Genomic DNA, 18706 nt, shown 5'->3' with positions numbered 1-18706 from the left:
ACAGATTTGAGAAACAAGTGTGAGAGGCCGGAGAGAGAGCACAGCGGTTAGGGCGTTTGCCTTGCACGCGGCCGACCCCAGGATGGACCTGGGTTGGGTCCCCGGGACCCCAGATGGCCCCTAGAGCCTGCAGGAGCGATTTCTGAGCACAGAGCTAGGAGTAACCAACTCCTGAGCTCCGCCAGGTGTGGCCCCAAAACAAAACAACACAATAAAAAAATAGAGAAACGTGGTAGCCATGTTGGGAGTAAGGACCCTGAGTCTGAAGGCAGGGAGCTGGCTGGAGAGGAAGTGGGCGCAGACAGGCTGGGTGTCCTCTGACAGTGCCGCCTGGGTCCCGAATGAGCTAGTGCGGCTCGGTTCTGTCTGTGGAATGGATGGCCTTTCTCAGCAGCCGGGACAGGCACCCTGGGGTGAGGACCTGGGAAGGCAGGCGAGGATTGTGAATGGGTAACTCTCCTGGTGACTGGGCGACTTTAGGAGCTTGGCAGGAAGGCAGCACATTCCCAGCGAAAGTGACATGGCCACACCATCACGCCAAAGGCTGGGCCAAGCTGCAGACCCCTCACCTCACCTCTGTTACAGGACAGAGGTCGTCTGAGGCTGAGGTGCTGCAGAGTGGTGGGGTACGGGGGAACACAGTGTGCTGTCCCGAGAGCCTCTTCAGAGCCAGCTCTGCCCCCTCGTCCTGGCAAATGGCAAGGGCCCACAATACAGGCCCCAGCTGCATTCGAGCTGCCTCAGATGAGACAGGACAGGAGGAACCAGGGGTGGCAGCAAGCAGAGCTGGGATCACTGGCTGAACACTCAGGAGCTTTATTGTGGCTGAGGAAAGTGGGCTGACAAAGAGCGGGAGGCAGAAGTAGGCAGTCTGCTGGAATAGCCCCTGCCCTGCTTTCAGGTGCGAAGTGCAATCCCACAGACCTGCTCCTGCAGGGGAATGCTGGGCTCTAGGCAATCCCAGAGTCGACTCCAGGGAGTGATGTAAGGCCCCCAGGCCCAGCAGAGCACTGGGTGGGCCCCAGACGCCAGCCCCAGTGGGGCAGTAGGGTAGACAGCATGTGGGGTCTGGGAGTTTTTCAGTCCTGCTTGCTCCCCCCTCACTGTCTCCAAGGGTAGATGAGCTCCCCGAAGAAACAGTTTGCTGCACAAGGAACCCCAGGAGTGCTGAGGAGGGCAACCCAAGCTGGGGAGGCGGTAGGTGCGAATCACATGGCTGTAGGCCAGGGGGTTGATCTGGAATTACAGGTGCAGAGAATGGAGGGACCAGCTGGGGGGACGAAGCCTGGCAGGCATGTGGCCCGGCTGCAGGAGGTGGCACCTGAGGCCTGCGCATGGCACTCCTTCAGTGGGTCTGCTTACTCTCCTGGCTTCCAGGGGCCCAGCTGCTGACACCTGACCTCTCACCTCCACCCATGGGGACAACCACACCTGCCCTGGCCGTCCCCCCTCATCCTGGGTATGGTGCTGGGGCCGTTTAGGGCAGACACGGCTCCACCAGACCAGTGAGCTGTTCTGTCTGAAACGAGGGCTCCTGATCTAGCACGAGGTCCCCCTCCTTGCTGGAGGGTTCTGCGCAGACAGGGAAGGGTGCTCTGCATCTCAGGTCTACACCCTGCACTTGCCCCTTGCCCTGTGGCCCAGGGTCCTCACCTGCATGAGGAGGCGGAGGGGCCTTCCAGCCTCACGCTCCAGGACCCCGGAACTTCACGCCGGCTTGTGAGGAGCCAGGAGACAGCATGAGGAACAGGCTCTGCTGTCTCACGCCCCCACCTGTCCAGGCTCCCCCTGCCTGCTGCAGCCTCTCCCCAGCCGGCACAGGCCGTGTTCCTGCTGCATTAGTCCCGTGACTTCTCGGGCACCACCCCGGAGCCCACACACCAGCCTGCAGTTCAGGCTCCCTAACCGAGCCTGGGGATTCCCAAGACAGAAAGTGCTTGGGAAAAAAGCAGGAGCTAATTATCAATTGATGAAAGGCCCAGGGCAAGCTTAGTGAGGAGGAGCGAGGTCGGGAGTGGGGCGGCCTTTCATGTGGAAGAGAAGAAGGCGCAGTGCTGGGCCTGGCAGCCAGAGATGGGGTGGGTGGGTCCCGGCCTGGGTCTAGAAGATGCCAACTGCAGGCCTGGTCTTGGGGCTCCCGGCTGCTTCCTCACAATGCTGGTCCCTTTGGGGGCCCCTGGACAGCTGCTAGATGGGGGTGGGGCAGGGGCAGCGCTTGGAACTCGCTACGCTCCCTCCGACTTTCAGCACCTCTAGACTGAACATACAGGGTCCACATCTGCACCTGGGGCATCGGTCTAGTCCAAGATGACTGGAATGGAAGGGGCTATGGGCATGCCTGTTACCAGCTGGGCTGAGGGTGCAGCAGGCTCTGCCTACACAGGGAGACGAGTCCCAGGAGCACACTGAGCCAGCGGCCTTCTGCCTGCAAGAGTCTGACCTCCCTCTTTACCTCCCTCCCTCCACACACACACAGTGCATCACAGCTTCAAGGCCACAGACTCCTCCACCTACCTGCAAGCCTGTAGGGCCGGCAGAGTCGAAGGCCCAGTGCAAACAACGGCACCGAGTTGATGAGGTCCACGAGCAGGTGGATGAGGCCCTGCACGGTGACCACCAGGAGCCGGAGCTGCAGTCCAGACAGTGTTCAGCATTGGGACCGTGGCCATGGCCCCACCAGCAGAGAAGCATATGGCCCCAGGTCACAGTGGGAACCCAGGGCTAGGCCCATAGAGAGGAAGATGCAGTTCACCTCCCCACACACACACACACCACACACACACACAGGCAGCTCAAGTGAAGTGCTCTTGGCCTAGCCACCAGGCCCCAACCAGCCTAGAAAGGGTCCCATCTACCTCCAGGTCCAGGCACAGCAATAGCTCACCAAGGTGAAGACCAGGTAGTAGAGGGCTGTGGTGGGCAGCAGGAAGACCAGGATGGTGAACAGCAACGTCCCAATGAACAGCTGGGGGAAGGTGGGTAGCAGCATCAGAACAGCCCCGCCTACAGATACCACCCTGGGTCGCCTCTGTGCCTGAAACCAACGGGGATTCTTCCCGGGTCATCTGAATGCCATTGCCTGGTGCTTCCTGCCAGGCTCCTCTCCAGGGGCCCCAGGAAGAGAGCCAAGCTGGCCCCTGCAGCCCAGCAGGGCCACAGCAAGGAGGATTGTGGCCCTAGGCACCCTAACAACTGATCACCTAGCTCAGCCTCCATGCGCCCAGCACCCAGTCATTTGGCCCCACCCAGATCCTCCCTGACACCTGGTCACCTAGTCGACCCAGATTCCACCCTCCTCAGCACCTGGTCACCTGGCCCAGATCCCCTCCAGCACCTGGTCACTTGGCTCAGATCCCCCCCATTCCTGGCACCCGGTGTCTTGGCCCACCCAGATGGCCCCTAGCACCCTGTCACCTGGTCCAGGTTGTAGGAGCAGGAGTCAACTCGCTGACGCAGCACATTCCACTTCTTCCCCCGGAACAGACGCCAGAGGAGGACAGCCCATAAATCTTCAGGCAGTAGAGCCTGTGCAGGACACAGGGAGCAAACAGGCACCCTGACCCTGACCTAATCTGCACCAGCACTTTAACCCTGACCCTGACCTAACCCTAACCACCCAGACAACAACCATACCCACAGGGACCCCACACCTGGCTCCATAGACGTAGAAGCAGTAGATATGGAAGGTGAGGAGCGCCAGGATGTCCGACAGGATGGACAGGACCACAGTCAGTCCCAGACAGGCCGACAGGCCCACGTGCCACAGGATGCACTCGATGAAGGGAGACATGAGGTGGATGTAGCCTGGTGGAACAAGTCAGCCTGAACGTGGCTTCCATGGGATCCTGACCCCGACCTGCTCACAAACATGGCCCGATGCCTCCGAAAACTTAGACTGCCAGGTTAGGGGTTAGCTGGCCACATGCTGGGCTGCGGCTGTAGGGCAGGACAGACCACATGAGTGGGGCAGCACTCACTGATCCACAGGTGAATGTGATACAGGAAGAATCGGCCCAGGACCTGGTCTAGTGCCCGGTTCATCTTCAGCCCGGCGGGAGCTCCCATCAGCCACTGCAGCAGGCGCTGTAGCTCTTCCGACACATGCTGCAAGCATAGGAGGGTCCCACAGCCGCCCTAGCTGCTGCAGGGGCACTGGGGCTCAGGACCACCTGGGCTTGTATTTCTGATGGGAGTCACTCCTGGAACAAGTGCAACCCTTTCCACAACCCCGTCTCTCCAGGTCCCTCAGGGCCAGGCTCCTGCATACAAGGCAGGTCCACTCTGAGACGCTGGGCATGTCCGAGTGACAGAACAGTGGGGAGGGCATGTGCCTTGCATGTGGCCGACTTGAGTTTGATTCCTCAGAAGCCCATAGGATCCCCCAGAGCACCACTAGGAGTGATTTCTAAGCACAGAAACCAGGAATAAACCCTAAGCACCACCAGGTATGGCCCTCCCAAAAAGCCACCATGCCCATGTTGTTGCTGAGGTGGGGTGAGGTTCTATAGCCAAGCAGATCACCAAGTCCTAAAGAGCAGCCCTGAGCCACAAAACAAGTGTCTAACACCAGTGACAGGGGCTGGGAGTCTATAGAGGGGCCAGCGCAGGAGCAGGAAAGCGGGCCCTATGCAGCTGCTGCAAGGTACACAGGAAGGCTGCCCTAATGGGGCCAGCACCTGGGAAAGCCAGGAAAGCAAGCAGGGGCTGGGCTGCCCACTCAGACAAGACCGTGGGCTAGAGGGCCCAGTTGGGGAGCTGCCTCGGGCCCATCACTCACTTCGGCCACAGGGACGAGGGCATCAGCCAGCTGCCCGATGTGGTCCTTCCTGTGCAGCCAGAAGAGCAAGGCAAAGCCAAGGGCCAGGTCGAGGAGCAGGGACATGAACGTGTTGGCCTTCCTGAAAGGAGCGCCCAGTGAACATGAGGGTGCCTGGCCGGACCACCGGTAGTCATGGCAAAGGGAGCTAGGCTGGCCCATACCTCATCAGCTGTGCAGGATCCTTGGCCTTCTGGGTGCTGAAGACCAGCTTGAGGTGGTCCAGGCGGTGCCTGAGCTGCTCACACGTGGACAGTTTGCTCCAGATGAAGGTCAGAGGCCACGACTGGAGCAACCTGTGCATCGTGGAGGAGGTAGCAGATACGAAGTTGACAGGGACAGGGGAGGCCTTTGCATTCAGGACCCCGTGGCTAGAGCACAACCTCCCACCAAAGCTGAGTGCCAGGCTATACCCATGTGGGCAGGAATCACAGGACAGATGCTCCTCTTGCCTCAGAGGGCACAGGCAGAGGGCCAAGAGTTGGCACAGTGAACATGCCCAGATAGGGATACTCAAGAGCCACTCCCAGCTCAGTGCTGGGAGACCAGGAGACACAGGGGTTTGAGCCTATGCCCAGCTCAACCTGTCCTCTCTCTGGCCCCAAAGTCTATGGCCCAACGAGAACCCACCCACCACAAAACCGTTGCCATATGGCATCTTCTGGGGAGACCTCAAAGCTGGTCCCTTCAGCAGCCAATGACCCACATGTGCTCCACAGGCTACAGAGGCCGGCAGAGCCAGGAAAGCAGACATGGGGGGGACATGCAGAGAGGAATGCCGGGCCCCACAGGAAAGAGATCCAAGTTCCAAACCCACCACAGTGGGACACCAGGAGCAGTACCCACACATGCCAGATAAGGCCAAAGAACAAGCTCAAAAGGGCTGAGCATGGGCCAGAGGAGATAGCATGGAGGCAAGGCATTTGCCTTGGCATGCAGAAGGATGGTGGTTCGAATCCCCAGCATCCCATATGGTCCCCGAGCCTGCCAGAAGTGATTTCTGAGCATAGAGCCTGGAGTACCCCTAAGCACTGCTGGGTGTGACCCCCCCCCCAAATAAAGGGCTGGGCTGAGCCACAGGGTATCAGAGAGGATGCTTGCCTTGCTCTGCAACCAGGCTTTGACCCATCTCTCCATACATTCCTCTCATGCCTGAGTTCAGAGCCAAGAGTAGATTCTGAGGACAGCAAGATGCTGCCTCCAAGGTGACATTGAGGGCATAGGCCTGAATATCTGCTCACTGGGCCATGCCCAGGCTGACCCTCACTTTTGCTGCAAGGGGGGTGGGGAGACCCCGAAGCTTGCCTTTGAGGCTCCTGTGCATGGAGGCTGCTGAGCTCCAGAGCCCTGGAGCAGGCAGGACCAGATGGTCCGCTTCAGTGGGTGCCCAAGCTCTCAACTGGGAGACCCAACTGTGAGAATCAGGTTGATGCAGGACAGGGACAGGCCCCGGGAGTGGCATGATTACAGGTGGGGGAGCAATGCTCAGTCAATGCTCCACTACCCCCTTGGTTGCCGCAACCCCTACCTGCAGGAGCTGATCGTGGACAGGAGTGAGAGGCAGACAGGCCACGAGCAGGTCACAAAGGCCCTGAGGCCTGCTTGGCCAGCTCCACCAGGATGCTGCCCTCCACGCCGTCTGACTGCCAGTGGCTCAGCCGCACAGGAACCTCATCAAAGCAGTCACTCTGGAAGAGCAGTGTAAACTTCGTGCCACCGTGTCAAAGATAGCAGCCAGGCCCTCAGTGCTGGCAGGGCATCTCCTGACTCCTGGTGGGGCCAGGGCCGTGGGTGGGTGTAGCTGCGCTTGCAGCACTTTGCGCTGGTCATGAAGACCAGCAGGACCTTGTCCTCAGCGGGACATTTGGAGGGAGGCAGTCACCTGCCAGCCAGTGGCCTTGCAGCTCCAGGACTTGCTGCCCCTCTCCCCGGCATAGCTGGAGCCAGGGCTCATGGGAGAAGATGGTGCCCATGCCCTCCAGAAAGCGGCCAAGGCTCCTCACTCAGACTCCTGCCGGCGGTGGCCACCAGGTGCCCAGCACAGCTACACCCAGCTGGCTAGCCTGCTGCACCTGGCGAGGAGCTCTTTCACCTGCGCTGGGATGAAGGGGAAATGCACCACTGCCAGCACCACGGCGCTGCTCTGCTCCGGCACCCAGCGCCCCACTAGCAGGCCACTGTCCACAGATGCGCAGCAGGTGGGGAAGAAGGCCTTGAGCACCATGCTGTGGGAACTGCAAAAGAGGGGCCAGCTCAACCGCTGCAGGATGGATGTGTCAGTCCTGATGGACATACCCACACATCTGGGGCGCACATACAACCCCCATGGACGTACCCACACGGCCTGAGCCCCGTGGATGTCGTAGCCACGTGGCCCAGGAGTGCACACCAGCCCCACCAGCACACCAGCGCACACGAGGCGGGGCTGCCTCCCCCACCACTGCAGGTAGTTCCCTCCCTCTCCCGCTTCTGAGCAGTAGCAGGGAAGGCCGGCAGCACCAGCACAGCTGCCTGCGGCTCAACTGTCCTTTCATCTGTTCTCAGCAACCTGAACCAGAGAGGCGCATGTGATGTTCTGGGGAGCGAGTCAAGCTCGCAGCCAAGGCAGGCACGTTCCAACCCTCACCAAGCCCAATGCACGCTAAACTGGTGAAGAGGGAGGCCTAGGGACGGACTAGGAATCCAGCCAGGCCCTCAGCTCTGCAGAAGCTTGGCGGCCCCTAAACCAAGCTGAGGGCCCTGGGGGATGAAACGAGTTGGGGGACTCGGAAAGGGACCCCTGAGATCTGCACTGGGAGGGGTCCCCAGTGTCCTGGCCAGACTTTGGGGTTTCGGGCCATGCGCTCAGGCTGGCGCAGGGGGGTGCAGAAGGCTTTTGGTGCATGCAAAGAAAAGGCCGGGATGTCAGCTGGATGGCACTGGGCGGGGTGCGAGGTTGGGGTGCACAGAGCGGGGTGCGGGGAGCGCCGCATCTACAAAGTTGAGCGCGGCGGGAGCGAGGCCGGCCCCGCAGCGCGGGGATGAAAGCGCGGCCGATCGATGGCGGCTTGAAAGCGGCTGCCGCGGGGACAGGGACGGGCCTGGGCGCGGGGTTCGGGTTCGAGGTTCGGGGATACGCTCCCCGCGCGCGCCTCGCCTCCGACACACTCGGGGCGCCCCGGGGAGGAAGAGCGCGGCCGGCCCGGTGCTCACCAGTGGCTCGGGCGCGCAGCCCCAAGTCCCGCCGCCGCCGCTTCCGCCCACCCGACGTTGCCGCGCAACGGTCCGGCCCCCAAGGCGTCCCGGCTGCCCTAGGCCGCCGCGCCCGAAGTTCCGCCGATGCAACGTTCCGCTTCCAGTGGCTTGGCCTGGCCCCGTGTCCCCTGTCCCCCACACCTCGTCCCCAGCATCTCCTGAATCTGTCCCCCATCACCTAGTCCCTACTGTCTCCTCCTCTGTGCCCCCACATATCTAGCTCCCACATCCCTATTCCCAACCTCTCCTTGTCTGTCCCCCGCACCCCTGTCCCCCCTCACCTGGTTTCTGCAAGGGAACCTTACACCAGCAACATGAAGCACGTCTGTTTATTGACAAACACCCCCCCCCAGAGTGGGGCGATCCAAGGGCACTGGTCAGCATTGGTGCCCACCCCAGGCCCTATAATTCTGAACCTCCAGAACTCACTGAGCCCCGCCACAAGCTGTCCCCACCCATCCTCACAGGGACAGAAGGAGCCCTGGTAGGCAAGGGTGGATGGGCACTGCCCCACACCGACCACCCCCTTCATCTCCCCTTACCTCAGTCACCCAGAGGCGCCACAGGAGGCTGGAGTGTGGGTGCCTTGTTGAAGGGGACATGGAGGGCTTTGCCAGGCCCCACCACGCCCAGCCACACCCTCCTGCCTGCCTGGTCTGATTAGGGGCCAGGCTGGGGCCCCAGGGGCCTGGCTGGCAGGCTCTAGCCCCAACCCTAAGCCTACAGAGTCTAAATGAGCTTGGCACAGAGCCCAGGCACCTTGGGCTGGGCACCTTGAGCTGGATGCATAGTGTAGAGGACTCAGCGCCCCAAAGGAAGGTCAGGTCACCCTGACACAACATCAGGGTCTTGGGACCCCAAGACTTCAAGCCAGGTGGCCCTAGGTGCTCCTGGAAGACTTCGGTGAAGCCACTCCTGGCATCAGCCACCGGAAGCTGGTCATGGAGCTCCAAGGCCACCTGCAAGGGCTGTCCCAGAGGCTGGGACAGCAGGCAGATGGGTGACCCAGTGTGGGGAAATAGGGTCACTTGGTGGCAGAGCTTGTTAGCTACAATGCTGCCACCGTTTGTATGGGTGCATAGGCCTGTGGAGCTGCCAAAAGAATGACCCTTCAGGGAGCCCAGGGCACCCAGGAGCTGGCAGGTAATAACAAACATCCCCAAACTCCTCACTCAGAGCCAGGCTGCAGTCAGGGCCCATGGGCGTCTTGTCACAGAGATGGGAGCCCGTGGCTGCAGGCCAGGGCCCAGAATGAAGCCATGGACTGAATAGTCTGCCACCAGGATGCATCCGGTAGCACCCACAGCCAGCCCACAGAGTGCCAGGCAACTGCCCATAGTCACCCAGCAGTCTTGGGGAGACTGGTGCTGTGCTCCAGAGCATGGACAGCCCCATGGACGAGGTTGCTAACCACTATGATGCCCTGCAACTGTCACTGCCACATCCTCCCTCTGGCACGAAGAGCCCCAGCACTGGCGCCTGGCAAGGCAGCTGGCGCATGGCACATCCTCTGAGGTCCAGCATGTTGACACAGGGGTTTCTACTATGAAGAAGAGCAGCTTGTCCAGGGAGCAGCGCGGGCTGCGGGGGGAGAGGGGTAGAAACCCCACCCCCCTAGCAGCTCCTGCCAGTATGCCAGTATGAGGATCCGCCCAAACAGCCACCGGGACTTCCTGGGTAGGCCAGCCTGAGCCAGCTTGAGGTGGGGCAGCTGGGCAGCTGATTGGGGCAGCCAGGGCTGGGGAGACCCTCCTGGAGCAGTTGGGTTGCAAAAAAAAAAAGCAGCAGCAACTGAGACCCCCAGGGCAGACCTGGCTGAACACTCCAGCTCAGGTGTCCGAGGGATTCGAGTTCCACATATAGCCCGCCAGATGATCTGGGGACTCCACACAGCCTCCTCCCATGTAGGGCTCAGCCTCCAGAGCCCTGGCTCATTTAGCACCTCCTGCAGCCTCTGACCTTTTTTTTAAGCCTCTCTGACATTGGGGTCCTCCAGGGCTCTTCGCCCATCTGAGAAGTTCCAACCTGAGCTGCCCCATAGATGTTGTTGTCAGAAACCAGGGGAGGGCCCGAAGAGATAGCACAGCGGCGTTTGCCTTGCAAGCAGCCGATTCAGGACCAAAGGTGGTTGGTTCAAATCCTGGTGCCCCATATGGCCCCCCCGTGCCTGCCAGGAGCTATTTCTGAGCAGACAGCCAGGAGTAATCCCTGAGCACCGCCAGGTGTGGCCCAAAAACCAAAAAAAAAAAAAAAAAAAAAGAAAGAAACCAGGGGAACAGGGGCTGAAAAGATGGCACAGCTGTGAGGCATTTGCCTTGCATGCAGCTGATTCAGACAGTGGTTCGAATCCCGGCATCCCATATGGTCCCCTGAGCCTGCCAGGAGCAACTTCTGAGCGCAAAGCCAGGAGTAACCCCTGAGTGCAGCTGGGTATGACTCAAAAACCAACCCCCCCCCAAAAAAAAGAACATGAGGAACAGCCAGGCACCCCCAGAGGTGAGGCCCAGGCTGCTTTGTGTCCAGTCCACTTCCTGCTCTTCACCAAGGCCTGGGTCCCCTGGCTGGATGCTGTCCCAGATGCCCTTGTAGTTTTCAGACAGACTAGACACCTCTTTCCCCAGGGCTAGGACTCAGATGATGCTCCCCTCCCTGCCCTCCACAGAAGGGCCTCTCTCCAAGTACAGGAATGTAGGGGACATTCTCTTGCGCAGTCCCAAGCTGGGCAGTCCCTGGCCAACTGCCTGCAAGGCACCAAGCACTCGAGGTGCAGCCGCCCGTGGGGTGCTAGATGGAGGTTGGGAAGTGCCCAGAGCCAGTCCTTGTCTCAGCCAGTCCTGCTCCGGCTGGCCAGGCCCAGCAGCCAGAGCACCCCCAGGGTGCTTTTGGGGGGGGGCTCGGAGGTGGGGCTGGCTGCAGGGGTCATTAGCTGGGGCCGAGGGTCTGCTGCCCATGGGAAAGGCCAGCCCAGCCCAGCAAGCAGGCAACCACCTGTGACAGCCGATGCCTATCAACAGGGCGGGTGGGCCCCCTCCCCCCCCCCCCCCGCAGGCTTCAGGGGGTATAGGGCGGGGCCAGGGAACACTCTTACCCAAGGCCCTGACCACACAGGCCTCCCAATGCACAAGGCACCTTCCTGCCCCTTCATTGCCCTGGGCCTGAGGAGTCACCAGAGGTCCAAGAGAGACAGAGACGCACAGAGCAGAGAAGGAAGGGAGACACTTTAATATCCTCATGGTCAGCCACTCCACCCAGGCATGCAGGGCTCCTCAGGCTGGGGTGCCAATGGTCCAGCTCAGAGCTCAGACCTGAGGCTGGGCTGGCCAGGGGTTGCCTCAGTCTAGGAGCCTCCAGTGCTGATGCATGGGGCCCAGCTGTTGCAAGAATGGGGCAGGTCCTCCAGGGTGCCCACTGCAGTGCCACTGCGGTCGACCTCATACTTGGTGCAGCTGCAGAGATGCTCATCGGGGCCCCGAAGGCCGGGCAGCTCCGGGGACCCCTGCGTCAACATTGCAGCCAGCACGGGCCGTCTCCAGGACATGGGGGGCATTCTCAGGCACCTTCACTGGGTCCCTCCTCACAGACAGGTCCAGGGGCAGATCTGGCGGCCGCACTGCCCACTCTAGCGCCTGGTGGACGGCCAGCAGTTCCCCCTGGAGCCTCCCAAGCTGGCCCTGCAGAGGCCGAGGTGCTGAGACCCCCAGACGCAGCTGCACCCGTGTGATGTCACCCAGACCTCGGCCCAGCTCCTTGTCCACAGGGGGCTCAGGGCACCCCAGGGGCTGCCGGGACATGGGGGCTCTGGGGGCTTCCAGCTCCGGGTCCTCAGGAGAAAGCTGCCGGGTGGGGCTGTACAGCAGAGGGGTAGAGACATTCAGGGGGGAAGGGCCTGGCCTCCCAGCACCCAGCACCCCCCGCAGTGCTCCCAACTCCATGCTCAGGCCCTCCTGCCCCCTTAACCCCCCCACATCCTCCTCCTTAAGTCGCCCCATACCCACCTGCTCCACAACCTGGACTTGGCCATGCTGTGGGGGGCACCCAGGGGCTCTGGTCTGCTTCCCGGGGGCAGCACCCTCTTAACATCCCTCGCAGCCATCTGCTCCAGCTGCCCCAAGTCAGGAGGTGTGCCCCAGGGCCAGGATGCAGCCAGCCCAGGGGCAGAAATCGCTGGGGGAACTTTAGTAGATGGTGTGGGAGCAGCCCCTCCTGCTGGCAGCCCCAGGAGCAGAGGGCAGTAGAGATGGGGCGCGGGGGCTGTGTGCCCAGGAGCCTGGGGGGCAGGGCAGGTCACAGGCAGAAGGGGCCCGGCTGAGGCCAAGAGGGGCACGTGGGCAGCCGCCAGTGAGGGCCCCAGGCAGGAGAAAAGGGCAGGGCTCAGCGGGTAGCTGAAGCCCAACAGGGGCAGGTGAAAGCTCTGGGTCTCAGGGGGGTAGCATGAGACCCTTTGGTCAGAACTGGCAGATGCCACATCCCCCGAGGACATGCTCCGGGGGGCCCCACCCAGTCCCCTTTTCCAGGGCCTGGCCCGGAGCCCACCCAAGCCAGGCCCCATCTGTGGAGCGTCCCTGGGGGAGGGTGCCAAAGTCCCTGGCGGCCCCTCAGGGGTCCCGACGGGGCTGAGGTTGGATGTGGACAGAGCCGCAGGGGGTCCTGGGGGCCGGGCTGGACCCGGTGCTCTGGGCTGGGGTGTGTGCAGCAGCAGGGAGAGCGAATCCTTACACAGGCTGTACTTCATGTGGTTGTACAGGTGAGACTTCTCCAGACACGTGAAAGGGCACTGGAAGCACTTGTAGTTGTAGGGTTTGCCCCAGGGCCGTGGGATATAGTGGGGCTTCTTAGGCTTGCGTGTCCGGGCACTGGGGCCCACGTGGCAAGAACCAGCCTCACGGGACATGGCCAACCCAACGTCAGCTCGGGCCCTGCAGGGGACTTGGGTCAGTGCCCAGCTCCAGAGCCTCCATGTGACCCTGCCCTGTCCCTGCAGCACAGCTCATGTCCCCTCCTCACTCCCACTCCCCTGTACTCACTTCCAGAGGACCAGCACTGGGCCCCTTCCGAGTTCGCTTTCTGAATCAGCACACCAAGGTTATATGGGGGTGCCGGAGCTAATGTTAAGGTGCTCTCTGGAATGACAAGATCCACCCTGAGCTGGTTCTATCCCTGAAACACCCCCTACAAGCAACCCCTCTGAGCATAGACTAGCCCCCCAGATCCACAGGGATGGATCAGCCCCTTCCAATATTTCATCTGAAAAGTCAGCATGGACGTTCCGCCTCCTGAGCGTTAACCCCACACAGGGCCCATGTTCCGGGGGCTGTGGGGGGGCACCAGCTGGACTCTGTGTCCATCTTCTGTGGGTCTCTCCTCACAGACACCAGGTCCCTCCATGAATGGCTCAAAGCCTGTGACGTGGGACCCTTCAGGGAAATGTGCAGCCGACCAAGTGGCTGTGGGCTTGGGTCTCGCTCCCTAGCACTGAAGACCCCTGAGAGGAGCTCGGTGAGCGCAGTCAGGCGGTTGGACAGTCAGTGCAGTCTGGCCACCTGCTCGGCCTGGCTCCATCTGGGTGGCCCCAGGCGGGTCAGTGGCCACGTCAGCCAAGACCCTCCTCCTCCCACATGCCGGTGTTCGAGGCCGGGAGGCCCCCTCCATCTGGGCCACCACTTGGGTGGCAGGCTCCCTGCCTGTGTGCGGGCGACAGACAGACAAGTTCCCTCTTGCCGGCTGGACACAGTCATAGTCATGGCCCAATGCAGGGCCCAGACCCCTGTGGAGACGCAGATGCACCCACTTTCTATTTCCCCGGCTTGTTGCTAATGGGCCATGGCCAGTGCCCTCCCCATTATGCAGGAAGGCCAGAGGGTGCAGGGATGGGGCGGCATGGCCAGGACACAGAGGAGGCGGGTCACCTTCCAGAGGACTGAGAATCCCCAGGAAGGGGCTGCAGATGGGGCAGGCCCCTCCCCACCCTGCCCGCCCCCCACAGATGGCACAGGGAGCCCGTGCTGGGAGCTGCCCATCCATCACCAGGCCCCGGGAGTCACACAGCTGTGCCTGGTGCTTCACGGACCCTCCCAGCCTCGATCCTTCCCAGACACGGACCCGCCCAGCCACCCACCACCCCAGCCCAGGATCATTCTTTCAGCCACCTACCCACCCCTCCCAGGGACCCCTCCCAGGTCGGTCGCCCACCCACTCCTCCCAGCCACACGCCATTCCCAGATCAAACCCTCCTCCCTCCAGCCACGCCCTGGAAGGTGGGTCTCCTCCCGTGCCCCCTTTCAGAGGCACCTACCTACCTGCCCAGGTGCTCCTCCAAGCTGACCCCAAGGACGCTGACAGCACCAAGCACACCCTTGTACCCCCTCCCCACCTGTCTCCAAGAATCTTCGCCCCAGAGAGGTGCCTGCAAGGTCTCCCGAGTAAAGACCACGTAGAGGGGACATCCAGGAACCGCCCTGGCCGGTGGTCGCCCTCCCCAAACCTTGGGCCAGCGCTAGGCTCCTTGCGGGAACTCGGAGACCCCAGCTCCCTGCGCGCACGCACGCACCGTAGGGACTGGCAGGGCGCGCGGGCCCCCGGCACCCCCAAAACTTGGCAGGACAAGCCGCCTTACCTTTGCCGGGGTGACCAGCCCCAAGTCTGCGCGGTCCCAGGACGCGCGGAAACTTGCGCGCAGCCGGCCTGGCCCTCCCGGGATCCAGGACCCAGGGACCCGGGGCCGGAGACGCAGGCGGGTGCGCGCGGCTCCTCCCGGGCCGGCTCTGTGTGTGCGGGGCCTCGGCTCCCTCCCGCGCCCCCCCCACCCGAGCCGCTCTCCCGGACCGGCCGCTCCTCCGAGCCGCCGCCGCCGCCGCCACCGCGTCCCCCCCGACGCCACTCGCGCTCCTGAAGTTGTGGGTTGGAAACGCCGCGCCTGCGCCCTGCGCGGGGCTCCCCCGGCGCGGGAAGGGGTGCCCACTCCGCTCCGCGCCCCGGCCCGCACTCACCTGCCCGCCGCTCCTCCGGCCACAGTCCAGGTGGTCAGCCCCGGTGACCGCGCAGGGACGGCGCGCGGGGGCGCAGGTGCGCGCGAGAGTGCGTGGGGGCGCCCGCCACGTCCCCGCCCGACGCTGCCTGCAGGCCACCAGGGGTCCCTGGGGCCATGTGCCGGGGTGTCAGTGGCCCCGGGCGCAGGGACAGGGTCTGTCAGCTCCCATCTGTCAAGCTCGTCCAGGCCGGCGAGAGGGACAGCCCAGAGCCCAGCACCGCACGCACGGGTGGGCCTGCTTTGCCAGCCAGTGAGATGCTGGGGCAGAGGGAGCCTATGGATGGACTCACAGGGGAAGGGGGGCTGGCAGGTGACCCAAACCTTCCCCTGCACACCCCCCCTCCAGGCAATAGCAGGTCCTGAGACTAAGTAGACACTGCTGCTCAGGGCTGCTCAGGGCTGCCTTTGCTGGCTTGGTCCAGTGCAGAAAAAGGGTGTTTTCGGTTTGGGGGCCACAGACAGGGATGCTCAGAGTTTACTCCTCCTACTGTGCACTCAGGGATCAGGAGATCAGTCCTGGCCAGGCTTGGGGCGCCAAGTGTGGTACCCTGGATTGAACCTGGTAGCTGTTTTTTTTTGTTTTGTTTTGGTTTTTGGGTCACACCCGGCAGCACTCAGGAGTTACTACTGGTTCTGCGCTCAGAAATCACTCCTGGCAGGCTCGGGGGACCATATGGGATGCCGGGATTCGAACCACCATCCTTCTGCATGCAAGGCAAACAAACGCCTTACCTCCATGCTATCTCTCCAGCCCCTGAACCCAGTAGCTGTGTGCAAGCAAGAGCCTTTCCCATTGTACTGTGGCTTTGGCCCCTGACAGGTGTCCACAAAACCCTTGCTTTGTGGTAGCCCTAGAGGGTGCAAGGACCAATCTCGAGGGGCTTTGGGTATGAGTTTAATCCTAGTGGCAGCCTCTATGCAGTGGGGAACTCCTTTGGGTGACTTCCTGCTGTTTGCTGCCATTCCCAATGCTTGTGAGGTCCGTGGGGGCAGGGCTGGGAAGTGTGTGGGAACCCAAGCCAAGATAGCACGAGCCGCCATGGTACCAGCAGCCCTGGGCAGGAAGGTGGGGCTGGTCCAACGTCTGGGTCTGGGCTTCAGAGAAGAGCTCAGGGGGCAGGAGAAATAGCTGAGTGATCTGGGCCAGAGTGATAGATAGCGCAGTGACAGGGCGTGTATGCCTTGCACATGGCTGACCCAGGATGAACCGCAGTCAATCCCCGGAGTCCTATATAGTCCCCCAAGCCAGGAGTGATTTCTGAGCAGAGCCAGGAGTAACCCATGATTGTCACTGGGTGTGCTCACCCCCCCCCCAAAAAAAAGAAAAATAGCAGAGTGGGTAGGGCACTAGCCTTGTATGCTGTCAACCTTGTATGTGGTCAAGCCCAAGCACCACAAAGAATAATTCCTGAGTGTAGAGCCAGGAGTAACCCCTGAACATCATGGAATGTGCCCCCTCAAAAAAGAGTTGAGACCAAAGAGATAGCACAGTGGTAGGGCATTTGCCTTGCACAAGGCCTACCTGGGACAGACCCAGGTTCAATTCCCGACATCCCATAGGATCCTCTGACCCTGCCAGGAGCGATTTCTGAGCGCAGAGCCATGAGTTACCAATGAGCATTGCTGGATGTGGCCCTAATCCCCCTCCCCCACGAAATAAAGTCTGTACGGGAGGGAGCAGTAGCTTTGGAACTGCCTTACGTCCGAGTCTGGCATGGCTGCCTGTGGCCTGTCGCCAGAACTGTGTCAGGTCATCCTAGCCTGGCTCACCCCCACGTGCTCTGTGAGGCCCCCAGGACCCCCCAGCTCTGCTCGCTGGGCTGAGTCTGGGCTGGCACTCAGGGAACACTGGTGTTTCTGCAGAGCGCAGGACAGGGACACCTCCCCCGGCTGGCCTTGGGCCTCTCTCCTGTCACAACTGCCTGCTTCTGGGTGCTGGCATGAGGGCAGCAGCTCAGGCAGGCCTGGCACATGTCCACCTCAGCAGCAGAGGTGCTGGGACTGTGAGCAGCAGTGTGGGAGGCCTGGGGGCTGAGGCTGCGTGGGACGAGCCTGGAGCACACAACAGCTCCTATGCTGACTGGGAAGCCTCGTCAGGGCAACCCTCCACTCAAGTGGCCTCAGGCACTTCAGACTAAGCTGGTGGAGCCTCTGGGCCAGCTGAGTGCCCGCCCTAGGGTAGTGGGGTCTCATGACAGTAGCAGTCTCCTGCAGAGACAGTTCGCTGGGGAACAGAGGCCAGGCTGGAGCAGCCAAGGAGGCCATGTCTGGGCCAAGCCCACCCTGGCTCTGATGGGCCGACAGCAACCATATGTCAGAGTGAAGAGCCGGCGTGGTGGCCTCGGGGGCCTGGCCTTCCTGGGCCTGTCACACTGCATTTTCCCTGCCTGAGTGACAGGCCGGCCTGTGGGCAGCACAGCTGTGTGAGGGGCCACAGCCTTCAGCCCTCCCTTGTACCCACCAGTGCTCCCACCCTGCACTCCAGGGCTGGTCCCTAGGCTGGGCCTGGGCCACCTCTGGACCCCGCGGGGGCGCCCATCCCATCCCGAGTCCAGCATAGGCACCTGGGGCAAGCGGAAGCTAGAAGCTGGGAGCAGGCAAGACGGCATCTAATTTGTACACTAAGTGCTTCTGACAGGCACCTCGAAAGTGAGAGCCCCTGCTGCTTGGGAGGCTGGAGCCAGCGCTGGGCAGCTGTAGGGGCCAGGACCTATGGGGAGGAGCTCCCCCAGCCTGCACCTGCCAGCCCCCTCCCCACGGTGCCCTCTGACCCTGGGCAAGTGCCCACCACTGTGTGTCGGAGGGGGAAATAACACCGCAGCAGCCTCCCCCGTGAGCTGCTGTGACCGTATCTGCCTGGGCACACCCCACCTGCCACGGAAGCCCCAGCCTGTACTGTCCTGGCCTGTGCAAATTGTGGGTGCACGAAGAGTGGGACACACCCCACCTGCCACTGAAGCCCCAGCCTGCACTGTCCTGGGCAGGCGGCATCGAAGATGTGGGGAAGATTGCTCTGGCAGCTCCCTGCTGCCCGAGGCCCGCCTGGAGCCAGCCCAGCCGCTGCTTTTAATTGCTTTCACTTCCGAGGGCGGCCGGGTAGCCTCTCACCCGATCGCTGGATCCTGAGCCGGAGTGTGATCTGGACCTTCTTACACGTGCCTGGGAAAGGGGGCTTGGGGCGGGGGATGTCCCACCGTGAGACCCTCACCATCTAGTCCACATTCACACAGACCGGCTGTGTCAGCCCAAGGACCCCACAGAATCCATATCTTTGGAGAAAATGTCCACTGAGAGGCCCCTCAAACCTACAGCGCCCCCGGCCCCTTCCCCAGGGAGGCTGGCAGGACCCAGAGTGGAGGGAACGATAGAAGAAGGCGAGGAGGCTACAAAACAAAACATTTCTATTTGGTCCCTGGAGCCTGAGTCTGAAACCACCGAGGGAGACAGGGCTGGCGGCTGATAAAATAGTCTCTGTGGAAGAGCCGTATTTACAGGGTTAAAAATATTCACAGCTCAGAGAAAGAGGAAATAAAAAGGGTGTGCATGGTGGAGTGTGTGGTGCTTCCTGGCGTCCTTGGTGCCAAAGCCCCACCAGCCCCTGGCTCGGCATGGGCAGTCGGCTGGGCTGC

The 18706-nt window shown here is 61.9% G+C and overlaps 1 protein-coding gene across 1 annotated transcript; it reads right to left on the bottom strand.

Annotated features, from left to right (window-relative positions):
- Window positions 1-1079: 1079 nt before the first annotated feature.
- PIGQ (phosphatidylinositol glycan anchor biosynthesis class Q) lies at window positions 1080-7149 on the bottom strand. The gene is given in 17 exon segments (XM_049767968.1): window positions 1080-1130; window positions 1132-1236; window positions 1654-1698; window positions 1700-1716; window positions 2515-2629; window positions 2885-2965; window positions 3415-3494; window positions 3497-3525; window positions 3651-3804; window positions 3978-4104; window positions 4778-4898; window positions 4981-5112; window positions 6345-6400; window positions 6403-6519; window positions 6522-6743; window positions 6745-6893; window positions 6896-7149. Coding segments are annotated over 17 exon segments (1815 nt in total). The 5' UTR covers window positions 7110-7149.
- Window positions 7150-18706: the final 11557 nt, after the last annotated feature.

The sequence above is a fragment of the Suncus etruscus genome, chromosome 2 (genome assembly GCF_024139225.1).
Source record: "Suncus etruscus isolate mSunEtr1 chromosome 2, mSunEtr1.pri.cur, whole genome shotgun sequence".
Classification (NCBI taxonomy): domain Eukaryota; kingdom Metazoa; phylum Chordata; class Mammalia; order Eulipotyphla; family Soricidae; genus Suncus; species Suncus etruscus.
The sequence above is the reverse complement of the archived record's forward strand: the minus strand, read 5'-3'. Positions and strand labels throughout refer to the sequence as shown.